General features: G+C 40.8%; 1 protein-coding gene across 2 annotated transcripts; it reads right to left on the reverse strand.

Annotated features, from left to right (window-relative positions):
* Positions 1–1,796: 1,796 nt before the first annotated feature.
* Positions 1,797–15,668, reverse strand: gigyf1b (GRB10 interacting GYF protein 1b). 2 transcript variants are annotated; one of them, XM_063013681.1, is made up of 25 exons: positions 15,432–15,668; positions 13,699–14,032; positions 13,079–13,143; positions 12,599–12,728; positions 12,412–12,507; positions 11,802–11,916; positions 11,613–11,715; positions 11,282–11,472; positions 10,990–11,198; positions 10,401–10,506; positions 9,921–10,079; positions 9,708–9,835; positions 7,875–8,106; positions 7,617–7,783; positions 7,438–7,523; positions 6,948–7,030; positions 6,640–6,713; positions 6,043–6,171; positions 5,102–5,296; positions 4,249–4,418; positions 3,855–4,015; positions 3,000–3,163; positions 2,831–2,875; positions 2,626–2,737; positions 1,797–2,058 (listed from the first exon to the last, which is right to left on the reverse strand). In XM_063013681.1, the coding sequence occupies exons 3-25, from the start codon at positions 13,111–13,113 to the stop codon at positions 1,991–1,993; spliced, it is 2,958 nt and encodes a 985-aa protein (XP_062869751.1). In that variant the 5' UTR covers positions 13,114–13,143; positions 13,699–14,032; positions 15,432–15,668; the 3' UTR covers positions 1,797–1,990. The 2 variants fall into 2 exon arrangements, with proteins under 2 accessions (XP_062869751.1, XP_062869750.1); XM_063013680.1 differs by having other exon boundaries at positions 2,626–2,875.
* Positions 15,669–18,596: the final 2,928 nt, after the last annotated feature.

The following is an 18,596-nucleotide window of genomic DNA, read 5'->3' on the forward strand; positions in this document are numbered from 1 at the left end:
GCAACAATAGAAAAATAAATCAATCATTCTCTCTTAACAGCAATGAAAAGTAGCTCGTTAAACAACACACATAAAAAAGGCAATTCGTTCACGTGGTCCTCCAAAAGCGGGAGAAATAATAGTACACAGTTTTATGGTGTTTATAAGAACAGAAGAGCTACACTATAATTATCAAACCCAAATTTAATACTGCCTCAAACACACCCTTATCGACTCCACTGCTTTAAAATCTAAACTGTGACGTCTTTTAAACATCACGACCGTCCCCAGCCACTTTTGCAGCCAGCAAAATGTAACCAAACTGATTTATTGACCCAAAAGTAATTGGACTGTAAACATCACCATATCCACTTGCTAGCTTGCCAGCATGAAAATTATCTGTCATCACTGACCATCTAGTCACTGATTTTCTTTTTCAAAACCTGGCTTGTCACTTTCTAGCATGTCTGCTAGTCAGAGAGGAAACAAAGTGCTAGAGCAGATCAAAAACCAAAAATGTTTATGTTTTCCACGATGGCTTCTGGGCATAATTGGTTCAGCCAATCAAATTACTTAATTCCCAAACTCCAAAGCATCTTTACACAGAGCGGTCTAGCTGCCCGCTCACATCAAGTGAACACCAGAAGTATATTTTAGAGGGGAAAGAAAACTGGTTCCAGTAGAGCATCTGACACAAAAAAAATCTTTTAAATAGCCGCTCAGGTGGCGCAGCGGTAAAACACGCTAGCACACTAGAGCTGACATTTGAAACTCAGCTCTGCCATCCGGCTGTGCTGGGCGGCTATATGAACAACGGTTAGCTTGTTCATACAAGGAGGGAGCCGGATAGGGACCTCATAACTGATGCAATTATGACCTCTGCTGGCTGATTGATGGCGTCTGAACAAAGTTGAGGAATAATGTGATCAGAGTGTGGCTATCCGTACACAAGCCTGATCTGCTTTTAGATAAAAGGTACAGGGTGGGGACAGAGAACTTAATCTTAGAAGAGAACTTAACTTTTAACACAGGCAGAGAGGAAGTCGATAGAGAGAGATTAAAACAGTATTGGAACAGGGCCAACACTCGAATTACCTCCAAAAATCGAGGCAAATGTAGCTAATACAGCACCACTGATGGGACAACACCATACATGCACATACACACAACCTCCAGCAAATCACATGGAGAAAAACACACAGACACACACACAAACACACAGTTTGAAAATGCTGGCATGCTGTATTCGACTGCCCCATCTGTTACGTTTCTATAAGAACCTATGTACAACTGAGCTTGCACACATTCACACTCCACACACACATATTTAGTATACATGCATGGTGAAGTACAAAAATTCTCTTGACAAAATAAAAACATGGCATCTCCTTTATACACACGTGTAGTAAATTTTGTGCAGACTTATTCAAAACGTTCACGCTCAAAATTCCTTAACTTTTTTCCTCTTTTTTTCTTAAACAAGTGCAAATCTTCAAGTTTTTTTTCTTTCAATTTTCTAGATTTCGTATCAAAAATAATTATAATAACATTAATAATAATACGACAGTGTTTGTTTTCAGAGTGAGTTATTACGCTCCGACCTTCAAACTAGTTTAGGAACGCGTGCATACCCGCGCGCCTATATACAAATATTTCTACACACAATATAGGCAACGATATATTCACACATCTCGCATCGTAATAAAAAAAAATAACATAAAAAATTTTGACCACTATTAGACCCCCCCCCCCCCCCCCCCCCCAAACACAAAAAACAAACACAAAAAAACTTCCATTTCAAATATTGAAACTGGTAATAAAGTGCAATAGCTTATTTAAGGTGCTTAATAAAAGAGGTGTGAGAGCTCCCTCTGCACACGTCCCTCCATCCACTCTCTACTGGCCGAGAGACATGGAGGAAGATTGTGAGAGAGGAAAAGCAGTGAACATTCATCTGCTTGCTTGCTCCAGGTTTAAGGCCTCTGGTAGACTCAAGTACTGTTCTGCTGGATCAGTAATCCTCCACTGTCTCCATCTCTCCCAGCATCATCCGCTCGCTTGAACCCAGAAATGAGTAACCTGTGTAAAAAAATTTAACAATTAAACAGGGCTGTATTTTTTTTTGTGTCATTTGGAATGCCCTTTTGCTCTTTCCTCCAGAGGTAGACCACAAACTAGTACAGCACTGCTTCGACAAGAATGAAGCCGCAGAGTGTGCCGTATAACCGGCCTGCAGCAGATTACAGAGAGCTTCAACACGCACCAATAAGGAATTCAACTGGCTAACGCATCAGAACATCTTAAAGATAACCTACAATTGTTCAAATGTCATAGAAACATCCCAAAATGGATCTGTATTACTTTTTACCTACAAAGAACTGAAGTATTGAGCCAAAACCTTAGAACCTCAATGTGCACGTTAAGTTGAGGGATCTATGTGGGCGAATGAGAGTTTCTCGTAGGGATGCTTACAGGCAGCTTTGGTATGATAAGTGACGAGGCTCATACCCTTCTGTGTTCAGGGCTGTGTAGTCCTGACCACCAAAAAGCTGGTGTCTAAAGACCTTGGTGTGCACGTATGTTTGAAAAAAAAAAAAAAACATTAGCCCTTGGAAGCTGTTATAAGGCACAAGCTGTGTTTCTCACCGAGGATGCTAGGATCAGTGTGGAGCATCATGCTGGGTTTCTTCTTCATCTTTCCTCCCTGGTTGTCATACATGCTGCCACCTTTATTCATGTGGCCCGTCTGAAACATAGACTGAAAACAACAAAACAAATCCCTTCTTTTAAAACAAATCTTAATACTTTTAAGCTGTTTACAGGTCAAATGACGAAAACAGGGAGCACTTACCTGCAAGGGGAAGTTCATATTCAGCCCTGCCATCTCCTTACACAGCTATGAAGAGAATTAAATACACACACACAAACACACACAAATCATTTTACATCCCACTTTCCACAAATAAAGATGCATGCAACTATAAACATGCATATTTTTTAATAAGACACTGTCCACTCACCTGCTGCTGCTGTCTCTGCTGGTTGGCTTTTTGCTTGGCACGGCGCTCCAGGAACTGCTTGGCAAACTCTTTGGCTTCGACTGTGTCCCCCAAGTAAAGGCGGATGAAGTCGTGAACCTCGTAAGGCGACTCCACCTCCTTCAGATACACCACGATGGTTGCCACTGAACACAGAAGACATTTTCTTAAAGGGTGTTCTCCAAACACATAAGAGTAAATCTGGAACACAAACTAAGACAGGGGTCGCATTTGCAACAGCAATAAAGAACCCCCAATGAGGACCTCGCCTTCTCAGACGCAGCCTGTTAGACAATTGCGCAGGTCAACAGGACACCTATTTATTTATTGTTTAGGATTTTAATATCATGTTTTACACACTTTGGTTACATTCATGACAGGACAGGTAGTTACTGGTTAAACAAGATTGCACAGTTCAAATCTTTAATGTCAAACAGTCATGGACAATTTTGTGTCTCCAATTACCCTGACTGCATGTCTTTGGGAAGAAACCGGAGCTCCTGGAGGAAACCCACACAGACACGAGAAAAACATGCAAACTGCACACAGAAAATGACCTCTCCACCTGGGAATCAAACCCCGAACTTTCTTTCTGTGAGGCGCCAGTGCTACCCACTGAGCCACCGTGCCGCCCCCAATAGAACGGCTAAGACTCAAACATTAGAGCTTTAGATCTCACCGTAGCACAATATATAACGGCTGTGCGTTCCACTTTTGTTGGAACATGATTAAAGACAAATTAATTAAAGACAAAGATGAAAGCAAATCAGATTATTGATCTATATTACGTGTCCTCATAAAACAGAGAAAGAAAGTAATACATGCTGAGAACGTTACCATCCAGTGATGAGGAAGAGTTGTTGACAGAAGAGTTGAGAGCGTGCAGCATTTGCTCACACCACGTGGTAAACCCGTCCTGTTGAGGTTTCATTCCCTGTAACAGCTTCAGCAGACGCTCCTCCTCCTCCGTCCGCTTCCGACGATTCGCCATGTATTCACTACACAGAGAGAATAAAATCAGTTCACCATGAGTCTGTGAGATCAAACTTCATTATCTTCCACATGATTATAGACCTATTAATTGTTCAGTACTCTATAAGTCTCAGTACCCTGAGGTCAGTACCTTTTTAATGGAGTTTGTATTATACACCTATCAGCAATGAATGTGGCTGAATTATGTAAACTCATTATACTACTGGCCATGTGAAAGAGGGTGATTATGTGCACTGACCTGAGTGAGGGGTTACTGTGGCTGGTCTTCATCCCCATGTTGCGATGGTTGGCTTGGTTTTTAACCACCTCATCCCAAATTCCCATGCTGCCAGTGCTGGCACTGCCGATCTTACCCTCTATTCCCGTCCACATTCCCACAGAGCCATCACTCCACTGTCCTACTGCCATCTAAAGAGAAACATTAATTAATTATCATTATGTATTTATTATAATACTGACAAAGCAAAATTACCAAAACCAACAACTGTTTCATCACATTACAGAAGCCGCTGTCCAGGTGATGCTTATGATTAAATTGAATATTTACATACAGCAGGACAAACTTGATAAAGGGTATTCGTACTTCTTTCCCTTCTCCGCGTCATGCCTAATTTACATATTTAAGTAATAGCCGGCACAAAATAAAAGCAACAAATATATAATATAACATTTTAAGCTTAATGTTCAATGAGGGACACTGCTTGTCCTGGTCAGAATTCTAGTGCAAGTTGCTGCCCCTGCAAGGCAAATCCAACTAATGGCACGCTGAGAATTTGGCAGACAAGCAAAGCAGCAGTAAATCCTCAAGTTGAGACCACACTGAATTTGGCCTAGCTGACTGACTGACTGCCATGTTGTACACACACGAGAAGGGTTAGGTTTTAACAAGCTAATGATCTAAGCTTTGTATCTAGAACTAGCATAAAAAGGCAAAAATGTCAATTAGAGACATGCACTACTGCCTGCGTCGCCTGCTGCTGTCAGTAAAGTTACAGCTCCGTGCCAGGCTTTTGTGTAGGAAATACGCAGAAGTGTAATTAAAAATAAATGTAAATTAAGCACAACTGATAATTTGAGAATAATAAAAGCACCCTCTGTTGTTGCAGAACTCTCTGCTGCTGCTGTTTGTGTAGTCTCTCAGCTTCCAGCTCCAGCAGACTCAGGTTCTTTCCCTGAGATTTACCCAGAGAGTGTAACCCAGCCTGGGCTGAGCTCCAACCTGCGCCTCCCTGAACCGCCTGTTGCTGCTGCTGGCTTAGCTTCATTAAAAGCTCCTGCTGACGGGCCTGCAACAACACATAGAAAGTTATTAAAAACATCAGCACCGCCATTATGATATGTACCAAATGTTGACTGGATTTTACTTCATTTAAAAATAAGTCCTTAATCATTTATGAGCCCCAAGTCTTAATGAAATACCACAACTAATGTTAAAAGAGCCAAGGACACTGCTTGTGCTGGATAGGATTCTAGTACAAGTTGCTGTGCCTGTAAGACGAACTACAGTAATGGCAAGCTGGAAAGGCGGTCGGATGACAAGCAGGGCAGAAGTAACACTTCAAGGTGAGACCAGACTATCGTTTGTCCCTGCACGATTAAATGAATGATTCCTTTTGGCCGCTCCAGTTTGGCATCCCCAGAGCAGATCAAGCTACTGCATATTTAAATTGGCATGACTTTTACGCCCTTGCTGAAGCGCCTTTCGTATTTATCTGGACTTGGGACCTGCATTAGGGGTTCACTGATATGTTTCCCCCATAACAATTTGCACCTTCTGTTTTTGTGAGCCCAGCCCAGGATTCAAACCCCTGTAGCTCAGACTCTGCAACCAACAACTCACCAGAATTTGGCCCTATATAAGTAAATATAGGTTAACTCAGACTTTAACCCCAGTACTGAAATAACTAGAGAAGAACTAGAGTCATTTAAAACTCTATATTTACTTTCCCACCTGTATTCATACATCAGTTCTAGACAAAACCTGCTCACAGCATGAAAAATCAAATCAAATCTCCAATCAAATTGATCTCACCTGTTCCCGTTTGCGCCTGTATAGTTCCTCCTCCTCCCTCCTCTTCTGCTCCTCTTGTTGCCTTCTCTTTTCTTCACGCCTCTTTCTTTCCTCTTCCTCTCGCTTCACCCTGAGTTCCTCCTGCTGGAGCTTCAGTTTAAGCACCAATAATTATTCACATGCAGTTGAAGTAAAAAATTTACATACAGTTGCAAGGGACTTGTATACTGAAAAGCCAAAACATTGCATGTGAGGGTGAGGGATCTATGAAATGTTGGGCTGATGGTAGTTCAACTGTTGAATGCAGCAGATATGGACATTGGAGCAACAAATCCAATTTTTTCCCGAGATAATGAGAAACTTCAGGTCAGAACTGTAATATTTTTAACACCAGAATCTTTGATATGAAAAAGAAAAGCCAATTTAATAGCAGGGCTTCTAAACCCGATGGGACGTTAAGCTTGTTTGACTTTGGACAGCACCACCTATGTTACAGTAAGATCTATTACATGACTGAGCTTTTTTATAACACTATATTACACAGCTTTTGGTACAACAAATTACAACAACATGACAGAGACAACACAAGGACAAAGACTGTTTAGAAGCAAATCTTACTTTCTGCAGCTGCTCGAGCGTTGGACCCTGAGGTGAATTAGTCATAGTTAAGTCCCACAGACCGACCTCGGCACCTGCAGGAGACAGATTGAGGACATTAAGGAGCCAAATCTGGTCCGTTTGATGGCACCTTCCTAATAACGTTAATGAACTGACACACAAACTATCAGGGTCAGTAAGCCTGAGCAAACGAGACAGATTGAGGACGAGAGGAAAGATTTCATTATCTAACGGAGCTCATTAATTAAACTAATTAAGTGCTCTAATTGTGTGTCCATCTGTATGGGAGTGTGTAAAACAGTGTTTACCTGGAGGCTGTGAGGTTGAGGTATGCATATCCCACGATTCTGACACAGACCTGTTCAAGGCAGGCATTCCCACCTCGCCACTCCTGAAACACACAGGATTGTGAAGAACTCCGAGTGTGATTTTGTGCTTGTATACATAAACTCACAGGTCACTTTATTAGGAACAGCATAATAGAACCGGGTTAAATCCCCTCAAATGAATGCAGATAGAACTGCCACTCAATAGATGTTTTTATAGTCATCATTCTGGGTAAAGTCCACAGACTGTTGTGTATGAAAATCTCAGCAGCCAGCAACAATTTTATACGTTCTGATGTTTGATGTGAACATCATGCTGAAAGTTCTTGACCCGTGTGTGAAGAGTTTGTACATTGTTCTGGTACCACAGCATTGGCTGGATAATCACCTGAAAAAGCTGATCTACAGGTGTTCCTAATAAAGTGGTCAGTAAAATTGTATTCATCTAACAGAAAAAGGAAAGAAGGAATACCTGTTCAGGTGTTGGTACCTCATGTGGAGCTGTTGGTAGAGAGCCTGCTCTAGCTGCTTTTTTAACAGCTCCTGATCCATGTTGCCCTGCACGGACACAAACCATTATTTAAATCAAATGAGTGTTTTATATACACTCCTGTGTGTGTATATGTGTGTGTGGTTGTGTGTCTGTCTCACCAATAGAGGAGGTGGGGAGGGTCCTGGAGAAAAAGGCACACGCCCCCACATCTTAATAACTTCTCCTAGGGGCTGAAATCCTTCATCGCAGCCTCTCTTTACCAGAAGAGTCATATTGAAGTAACCAGCCTGGAACCACTCGCACATCTCCACTGGAGTAAACGGGCCTGAGATAAAAGAGTTTTAAGAAGGACTTAAAACATCCATATTGATCCAAATAATGAATCTTGAAAGAAAAGTAGATGTTCATGCGGCTACCTTGGATCTCTCCTTGAGGATCTTTGTAAAACCACTTCATGGCGGACTCATGAGTCAGTGGGAGAGCGCTGGCAGAGTGAGACGGGGTGTGTGTGTTTGGGTGGGAGTGTGTGTGAGTGTTAGGAAGAGCGTGTGAATGAGTGGCAGCACTGCGACCATCATGTAGAGTTTGTGTGAAACGTTCTTCCTCCAGAGACGTGTCCTGTAGAGAGGCTACAAGCTTCTCTGCCTCCTAAAGCACAGACAACAAAAACAAAAAACAAATATTTTGAGGGTGTCTTTGGCACTGTTCACGAAAATATGGGTATTATAAACACACGGTTGTTTATACACTTGGCTACCACAGCTAAGATTTTCATTGGGCTGGGCATCCATGTAGGTACAGTTGGTTGCACTTGGGGGAAAGATGCAGACAGGGTTTTACTGTGACCTCTGTTGTCTGGCTGAGGTGTTTGCACTAGTGACAGATGATGACAGTGAAAGTAATAGCTTTCCAGATGCAACAAGACACTGTGAAAATGATGCCAATTTCTCCACTCTGCTCGGCCAGAACAGAGGTGGTGCAAGCAGTAAGTGCAATAGAGCAGTGGTAGCTCAGCAGCTGAGGTACTGGACTCATGCCATTGCTGGGCCCTGAGCAAGGCACCTAACCGCAATTTGCTCTAGTTGTATTCGTTCACATTTGCAAGTTGCTTTGGATAAGTGTCTGCTAAAAGCCATAAATGTAAATGTAATGAAATGAACATGTAAGAGGAATTTTAAGAAGGAAGTATTTAGTATTTTAGGAAGTATTAGATTAAGAAAAAAATGCTCAAAAGAGGAAGTAGTACTGAGTGTTGTGAGATGGAACCAAACCCTATTTTAACAATAATTAAAAACAAGTTATTATGCTGTTTGTCATTCTGTTTGGGTGCATTGTTCATACTTTCAAAACAGCAATGACATCCTTTACAAAAATGTTTATTTTACCCATCTACTTAAAAATAAGGCACACTAGAACTTCAGGATCTCAACGTTGGTCTTTTAGTAACCTAGAAGGTTGTTTTCATGTAGAGGCAAGGCCAAACATAACATAAATCATGTCATGAAGTTAGATGACATTTAACTAAGCGGTATGTGTATTTTCAGATCATTTACAACAACCTAATTACAAATGTCACTTACATTTACATTTTACATTTTCAGCATTTAGCAGACGCTTTTATCCAGAGCGACTTACACTGTTCACAGTATACTGTCTAAGCAATTGAGGGTTAAGGGCCTTGCTCAAGGGCCCAACAGTGGAAACCTGGCAGTGGTGGGGCTTGAACCGGCAACCTTCTGGTTACTGGACCAGTACCTTAACCACTAGGCTACAGCTGCCCTTACCTCCTTACCTGCCTTTACCCACTTACCTTATGTTCCAATCATTCAACACCTAGGAATTAAGATTAACACTTCCCCACTACACTGGGTTATGTACAAGCACAGTCCTTATTCAACAAATGTGAAGTCACTGACTGCCACCTTCCATTAGTGGATTCATATAGAGAGTTTTACCACATATAGATGAACATGCTGTTCTCTCGGTACTCTACATGGCTAGAAACTGGGAGTATCCATCGCAAGAAAGTGATTTCATCAGGCCACAACAGTAGCACAGTTTAGATTGCAAGAGAATAAAGTGTCACCTGACAGTTACAATGAATCTGAAATTAATCTGTCATTCACCAAAAGTGTCCTGCGTACAATGTTATGATTCTACACGCCTAGTGGAATGAGATGGTGTTTAGCCACAAAAACTAACTGCAGCCATGATCAATACATATGCATTTCTGTTGGAGGTGCACTGACCTGCTGCATGTGCTTCATGCCATCCTCCTCCTCTGCGTCACCTCCGGGAACTGGAAGGTCAGAGACAGAGGCCGGAGGAGAGAAGGACGCAGGAGGAGAGCTCTGATTCTGCCGAGTGCTGCCCCCTGCTGGAATTGCATCCGAAAAGCACATACCACAATCAGCACAGTTCTTCACATTTCCACCAAACTGCCATAATAAAGACATTAATACCTTCACTGGACGAGATGATCGGCTTCATGTAGAGAGCGTCATGGGGCAGATGCGTGTCCTGCTCTGAAGGATAGTTAGGTGCAGACATTGAGACCATCGAAGGAGAGCAGGCTTTGATCTCTGCTCCTTCAGATAATTCTGAACCCTCAGTCTCCTCCACTGTGAAAAGAAAACAAGAGACGTTACAAGGCCTGAAGAATCAATCCAGTGTTTCTTTTTCCTGTGCTTTAGTCTCAGGTTATCTGATTGAGATTGGCTATGTGTTTGGGTGGAGTTCAAATCACTTCACAATTCACTTGTTTTAAGTAAGGATAAGCATTTTGGGGATAGGATAATCATCACATAGAGGTCGCTCTATTTGTTTTTGAAATAGGATGTCGAACAAGCTCATGGTCAAGTGTCCAAATATCTTTGGCCATATTGTCTATGCGCTTTATGAAACAAGTGTAGCACAAATATAGGTTAACATTAATATCCCACCTTTCTCAGCTGAGCTATCCTTCATCTCCAAGTAAATCTCCTCTTCTTCCTCTAGAGCTTCAAACTCCAGCTCCTGGTCCTCAGGGATCGCATCTCTTGATGTCTTCTAGAGATTAATTATTGTTTTATGTAGTGAGCATAAAGCATTTATATTAACTACAATAGCTATATACGTTCTGTTTGGATGTGATGTATACATATGTGGACATTCTGGGTCCCGACTTGGTGGTGGCTGGTTTGAACCAATGACCTTTTGTTTACTACAGAACCCTAACCACTGAGCTACCACTGCCCCTATTTAAGAATGGTGTTAGTCTCAGTAGTTCAACCAATTGTACCTGATATTATGGGCAACACCAGGCCTATTACCCCAATTTATACAGTTGCAATCAAAAATTTGAAGAAACCACTTGTTATATCAGTTGTTGAACTATTTAAACTGTTATGGATTGATTGCAATAGGGGTTAAATAATTTCGGTAGCAGTCATGGCAAAGTGGTAATTTTGGAGTTACTGCTTTCCCAGCTGCTATGTTCTTACATTGGGGTGCTTGACATGGATTCAGAAACAATATTTGGCCATGACCCACCTTTACACACATAAATGCCCCTGATGAATCAAAAGTGCCCATCTCGCCTTCCTCCTCATCCGTGCACCACTCTGGCAGTCCGTCTCTCTCGTCTTCTCCCTCACTTCCTGCCCGTCGCCGAGGCATGTCACCTTCCCGGAAATCAAATTCGAATTTCCGGCGGCGTCCATCTGCGTGGTCTCTCCAGCCGGCCGAGCGTGGACCACCATCTGAAAAACAGAAGCAGTGCTAAACTCCTGATCTGAGACTGATTCTGCGATTCGTTTTGTGTTTGAAATGCGAGTGTGTTTACCATCGCGCCGAGCCCCGGCCACCCTCCAGCTGCCACCTGGTTCTCCTCCCTCTTCCTCCTCCTCCTCCTCACGGAGTGTGCGCCAGTTGTCGCTGTCTGAGCGATTATAATCCTTTCTTCCCATCCCTCCATCCTCAAACCCACCACGTCCTCCTTCTCTCCGGGGTGGCTTCTCAAAACGCCGCTCACCTCTGAAAAACAGTTATTGGGTGTGGGGGGTGTACGACAGAGAAAATGCTTTGTAAACCTGAAAGCAATCATAATCCTTGTTCATTTCTCCAAATAGACTGGAATAAGAATCATGGGATGAAACTGTACTTCATAGACTAACCTGTCATCCCAGCTTTGGCTGCGGTGCATCTCTCGGCCGCGTCCAAATCCCACCTCATCATCCACACCTCTTTGGTAGAACCCGCCCTCTCCTCTTCCTCTGCCTATACCAAAGAATGTAAAAAAACATGAAGTATGGCTCATCATTTACATCCACTGATGTGTTCATGTGTGCATGTTTGACACTCACCTCGCCCTCCTTTAGCGCTCCCTCTGCCTCGGGACACGCCCACCGGAGGGGCACTGGCCCCTTTACCCATCAGCCTCAGCACGGCCACGCTATTCACAGACATGGAATAGTTCCTCTGTGCAAAAAACAAGGGGTGAGGAACTATTAGTTGGCTGATAAATCTTGGGGTGTCACGTGTTTAAGTGAATGTTTTGTCTTAAGTATTTGCTCCACCACAGCTCAAGCCTTGAAAAATCTGAGGGCAATGTTAGACAGGAATGCTGTCCTAACCAAAACCACATCTCTCCTCTGTTACTACACACGTCCATTCACCAGATGCCTCATAGCCTCAGAGAGAGACGTATCACGTATGGAGAGGCACACTACGCTGCTCAGTAAGCCATCCACCACTTTTAGATTGCCAGTTTAACACAGAGAACAGTGTAGTGCTAACAATATCTCTATAAATGGGTATGTAATTTATTAGGGTTAATGCACATTTTCTTGGTTAATGAGGAGGAAAAACATGAACCAATAAATTGTGATTAAATGGTGTCTGGTGTTTGAAACATTTCATATAAATAGTTGGGTTACTAGTTAAAAAGCTACTTAAGTAAGGTTGGGATATTACCTGCTCCTCCTCAGTGAAAGGTACCAGGGCCAAGGGCTGCTCAGGCTCCTCCAGCAGGATGACAGCAAACTCCTGGTCCTGCATGTCATCTGGGACCTACACCAATGAACACAGAAAAATCCACATAAATCACAAGCAATGTCGGATGCCTGGAGCACAGCTTCTGTGAGTCACTACAGCCTATTACCTGCTCATCTTTGACGTAAAGTGCTAGCATCTCCTCGCGGCCGTAGCGGTACTCGGCCAGCTTGGACTTTGGCATTGCGGGGGAAGGAGGAGGGGTTGTGACGCTCCCTCCTCTGGATAGTGCACGGAGCCTGGAGAGAGGGGTTAAACTGGTTATTAAAAGTGCTCAGAGTACAGGATTAATGATAAGTTTTGAGCACCGGTGGATAAAAAGCAGGAGGAAAGAACCAAAAACTGACAACAATATTCATGATCAAGCAGCTTCTGGTGATTTCCTCTCAGGTAAACAGACTGCGGTTTGGTTGATCTACAGTACAGATGGATATTCTACAGCTTTATGCACAGCCGCTGAGCTTATGTAGGTCAGTGAAAAATCACTTCTCTACACAAACTCAAAACAAACCACTAAACCTCAGGAAGCATCTGCTTCCTCCCAGGAGATGAGGAAGTGGTGCAGAAATACACAAAGAGAAATGATTACCATTCTGGACCGAAGTTAAGTGTCTCAGCAGTCATGTTCTCCTTGTCCTCACGGCTCAGAAAGTTCTGTCAACGCGAAACAGGTTCAATTGAAACTGATGCATCATTTACACACAAAGTTCAAGCATTTAACCTTTTAAATAATATCCAATAACATCAGAACTGAATTCCTCCATTTGTAACCACTGCAGAAACTTGAAACGTATAATGGATTTAGAAAGTATTCACACCCCTTGGCTATTGTACGCATAATTGTGTAGCAGATTTAATTTTGAATACAGAGAACTACCATTCTGCCATCACCTACATTTAATCACACAGCATAACCAAGTGAATAAAATCTCCTTCCTTCGCAAACATCCTCCTCTATCACACCAACCACCTCCTTTAGTGCATCTATAAACCTCCTGTTTGGCCTGGTGGCTCCATCCTTAGCACCCTACTCTTGACATAGCTCGCATCCCTGCTCTGCACATGCTCAAACTGTCTCCAAAAACATTCTAGCTGCACTGTCCCTCTAATAAACTTCCTTTTGTAAGTACTAACATTTGTGAAGCTTCTGTACTTGTGACAAGATGTTACTAGTGTATCTGTAAATGTTTAAATCCCCTGATTTCTTACCTTGTCCCTGAATTTCAGGCTGTAGAGGAGCAGTACTGGAACTGTAGGTCGATTGTGTTGTTGATTGTGGTGTTTCTGGTTGCTGAGGTGTGCTGCTACTCAAAGCTCTATATTAGTGAATCAATAGCTGCCAAATTTACATCAAATGAGTTATGTAAGAGTAAATGTAAGACTATAAAAAACAATCAGTGAACTTGTATTTCAAAAATAAAGAATCATGGATATGAACGAGTGATTCAAGGCAGTCGTGTTGACACTGTTGCTGGCCGGTTCCAACTTTTCTCCCTGACTTTTATTCAGTCTTGATTTTATGAGATTCCTTTACATCTGTGATCTAAAGCAGAGACAAATAAATAAATAAATAAATAAATACTACATAAAACAACCATCATCACTGATGTGATCAACCAATGCATAATACAAAAGAGCAACAAATAATGTTTTAAATTGTTATTGACATTTCAGAAAGTAGAAATTGCAAACTGGAAAGACCTTTGTATCTTTTAAAATCTTGTCATGACTTCTGGCAGCATTCGGCTTTATGTTCACATGGTTGTTGAGAGTTAGCACAATGTTCAAGTCATAGAATTGATCAGCTCTGTAATTGCCATCTGTTGCCAGTTTTAATACACAATTACCCCCCCCCCCCCCCCCCCCCCACCAAACTACTCAACACAAAAGCTACATTTGTTCTCACCCTGGTTTGTATAGGTATCAATTAGCTTCATTCACACATCCACAAGTCAGCTGCTCATTGAAGCCTGTGGTTGTTGAGTGTTAGCACAAGGTTTAGGTCATTATAAACCGGCCTATACAGCAGCTATGAGATAGTAAAAACTAACATAAAGCTCCAATATTTCAGTGTCAAAACTTACAAAACTGCACAATTACTATTTTACTACTAAACTTTAAAACATAGATCTATGCATTAACACTTGCAGGAAAGTAACCTAAAGCAAAAATAAATAAATAAATCGACAGTTAGTTTTTGGAGTTAACTGTATATCAGAATATGTTTTTTTTTTACCTTACCTATCATTTACTCAGCACCATGTACTGGCTATCACTACACTTGTATCTAGTCTTGTATTCTTTCATTATTTTTTGGATTAGAAATGTTCATTGTATTAATTGTATTGTTGTTTATCTGCACTGTGTATTGTGTTGTTCTCCACTTTTTGTTCTGTGTTGCACCCTGGTCCTGGAGGAATGTTGTTTTGTTTCAACATGTACTTGTATATAGATGAAATGACAATAAAGCCTCTCTTGAACTGTTTAATTACGTTTGCTGCAGATGCTTTGTTTACATCTCTCAAAAACAACAAACTGTATCACTTAGCCAGAAGTTTTACATTTAACTGCACATTATGAGATCACGTAAACTTTAAGCGTCCTTTACATCCTGAATGCATTTAAACTTAAACTAAATTTAAAATTTACCATTTACAACTAAAATTACACAAGCGTTTACAGAAGCGAACAGAGTTGTTTGTGAATAGCGACGTTAGAGCTGAGACCGAAAACACAAAGAGACAGTAAAACACCACTCTGCACCGACTGATCCCCAAAATCTAGCTCGGGGATCCATTCGAGGCCTAAGAGACTTTGAATGGTATTCTTAATCTTTTGGATATTATCAGACTAGGCTTATAAGTGTTAATACAATGCAATCACAAGTGCAGATAAATGAGACATGCATCAGTTACTTTGCACAAAAAAGTTTCAAGGTTTACCTGGTTGTGGCGGACACAATGGGAGCTGTTAGCTGGGAGCTGTTAGCTAGCAGCGTTAGCACGCTAGCCAGCTTCTTAAAAGTTCGCTGACTTTTTAAGATTATATTCGTCTGCACGCAGACGCGCCGCACTAACAAACAAACCGAATTTGGTTGGAAGTCTTATTTGCATGTAGTTTGTTTCAGTACGATCGTTAATTGTAAATTATATTCTGATTAAATCCACACTGTCGTTTCTCCCGTCTTGTTTGTGTTTTACAAAAATGGCTGTTCAACATTAAACACGTGAAGCGTCTGACCAATCAGCGATGACTTCCATTCAAACTTGAGATCGCATCTCAAATAACCCCGTCCTTGCTACCGTAGTGCACTATTCCGACTCTAAAGTAACTTGTTTTAGGGGTAAAGTAGTGTGCTATGTACATTTTGTGCAGCTATTTGAAACGCAGACACACTTGGTCACAGCATAGCTGAGTTGTGACCAGAATGCGTGATAATATTGCCAAAAAAAAAAAACGAAATCAAAAAACGTTTCATTTATTATTATTATTATTATTATTATTATTAATTAATTATTATTATTATTATTATTATTATTAACATTATTAACATTATTATTTTATGATAATTATTATTAACATTATTATTTTATTATTATAAAAACATTTCTTGCTTGCAAATTTATCACGCAAATGTTTACATTTACATTTTCAGTATTTAGCAGACGCCTTTATTCAAAGCAACTTACAGTACTGTTACAGTATACAGTCTAAGCAGTTGAGGGTTAAGGGCCTTGCTCAAGGGCCCAACAGCAGCAACCTGGTAGTGGTGGGGCTTGAACCAGCAACCTACTGATTACTCCAGTACCTTAACCACTAGGCTACGGCTTGCCCTATAAATAATATCTAAATAATAATAACAACGAGTAATAACATGTTCTATACCCAAGTATATACATATTTATATGTAAATAATTGCATTTTATTTGAATAATTAATTGTTTTGTCTTTCTTGTGTACTGTACATGAATTCAGTCAGAATTACAGAGTTTTGCTCAGGTGGTGCAGCGGGATATTCCGCTAGCACACCAGCGCCGAGATTCTGAACTCCTCGGTTCGAAACTCGGTCTAGCGGACATAATTGGCAGTGCCTGCAGCAGACATGGGTGGGGTCTTCAAAAGCTGTGTAAGGACCCTGATTGGCAGATAGAGAGGCACCTGTGCAGAGTGCATAGGTGAAAAAGGGTTCCGCTAAGGGCTGCGCGCGGGTCGAAGGAGGCGTGAGCAGCAATATACCCACCTCGACTGCAATCAGGGATCCCCCAGCAGCGGAAGACAAATTGACTACGCTAAATTGGGGAAAAAAATGCATAAATAAAATAGAAATAAAAAGAAATAATGAACTAACAAACATAATTTATATTGTATAATTAAAGTAATATTACATTTCTCATGACGTACAAATCTGTAGAATCTTAACTGTATTTCTCCTTTTTTTTGTTTTCAGACTAGCACACCTCATTCAACACGTGTAAGATTGTTAATCTTATCAAGTTAGATAAATTCATTAATTTAATTAACAGTTTTAAATCTTTAAATTGTTATCTGGTCACTGAGAGGTTATTTTCAATTGATAAATGGGGGGATAACAAAACAGATGAAGTAAAGTCACTTATTGTATACCCGGAAAGTTCATCTGTATAGGTATGGAACCAGATATGTGTTCCTAATTAAGTGCTCAGTGAGTGTACATGCTGTATATATAATCTATCAATGTTCTAATGATGAAATGCTGCAAGTTCAGATGCTTATTTATGTCATAATGTCAGAGTTTCTGATCACAGTTTGTAGGAATTGTTTAATAAAACCTGCCTGCTCAGTACAAGTGACACTTCTTTACACCTTTCATTTAATCTGCATTTCTTTGTCAGCGTGGTTAGGCTTTAACTCATGAAGTGTTTATCTGTGTCTGTTTGCTCTTCTTTACTCAGTCCAGATCTGAGACCTCTTTGTTCTGCAGCTTTCAGAAGGACTTCAGTTTAACCAGGTACTTTACATTATATGACATGGCAAACCATCCTGCAGATAACACTGGAGCGATAGACACAGAACATAACCAGAAACACATAGCTTAATTTATAAGGATGATAAATATGATGCATGTCAAAAGTAATCATACAATGAGTGTTTCAAAGCTAAAAGGATGAAGCTTAAAGTTTAAAGATTTGTTTTACTGTTCATAAGCATGTTTAAATATTTGTACTTTATTTAAATATTTCTTTTATCATATAATGTTCAGTTCTACTTACTTTATTTGCACATAAAAATAGATTTTATTCTTTAAATCAGCATGAGCCGCTGAATTAAAGGGAAGAGAATTAATTTTCTGATTCTAGGAATTACAAAGTACATTAATGCCAAAACGTTTTGGAACAACACCTCAAACGGGTGGATATTGCATGTAGTAAAATGCTAACAGTGTGAGAAAAAAAACTTTGAATGGGACACTGTGTAAAAATACAATAACAACAAAACATTTTAATTTGTTGTCTCTATTTGACTGATAAAAGTACAAAGATTTCCAATGTTGTCACTGATTAAATTCATTGTATTTCAGAAACATTTGTTGTTGAATTCTCCTCCTCATGATGCACCATTTATTTCAATAGAAGAAAGATCTGGACTGCAGGCAGGCCAGTCAAGCAGGCACCCTTATGTTTCCACAAAGACACACTGTTTTAGTGAATGCAGAATAAAGTCTGGCATTGTCTTGCTGGAATAACCACAGACTTCCCTGGAAAACATGTCACCTTGAGGCAACATATGTCTCTCTTAAATCCCTATATACGCCTCTGCATCAATGGTGCCTTCACTAATGCTTCTTCATACCATGACAGACCTTTTGATGATATCAGTCTGGATGGTCCTTTTCATCTTTAGCACACACAACTTGAGATCCATTTTCCCCCAAAACAAGCTGAAATCTGACTACTGCACACATTCACTGTCTTCCAGTCCATCTGAGATGAGCTTGGGCCCAGAGAACTTGGTGTTGTTTCTGCATGGAATTATGTATGCTTTTGATGTTGCCTTTCTTGATGCAGCAGTGGACTGTGTGACAGTGGTTTTTCAAAGTACTCCTGAGTCCATGTGCCTATATTTATTAA

Source organism: Trichomycterus rosablanca, chromosome 18 (genome assembly GCF_030014385.1).
Source record: "Trichomycterus rosablanca isolate fTriRos1 chromosome 18, fTriRos1.hap1, whole genome shotgun sequence".
Taxonomy (NCBI): domain Eukaryota; kingdom Metazoa; phylum Chordata; class Actinopteri; order Siluriformes; family Trichomycteridae; genus Trichomycterus; species Trichomycterus rosablanca.

Bases quoted from the DNA above. Each gene is read 5' to 3' on its own strand.
- gigyf1b (XM_063013680.1), bottom strand. From the start codon at position 13,113: ATGACTGCTGAGACACTTAACTTCGGTCCAGAATG. The intron at 10,507-10,989 runs GTGGGTCATGGC...ATTAATCTCTAG, and splicing joins GGGCATTTATGTGTGTAAAG to AAGACATCAAGAGATGCGAT. The intron at 5,297-6,042 runs GTGAGATCAATT...GTGTTGTTGCAG, and splicing joins ACAGGCGCAAACGGGAACAG to GCCCGTCAGCAGGAGCTTTT.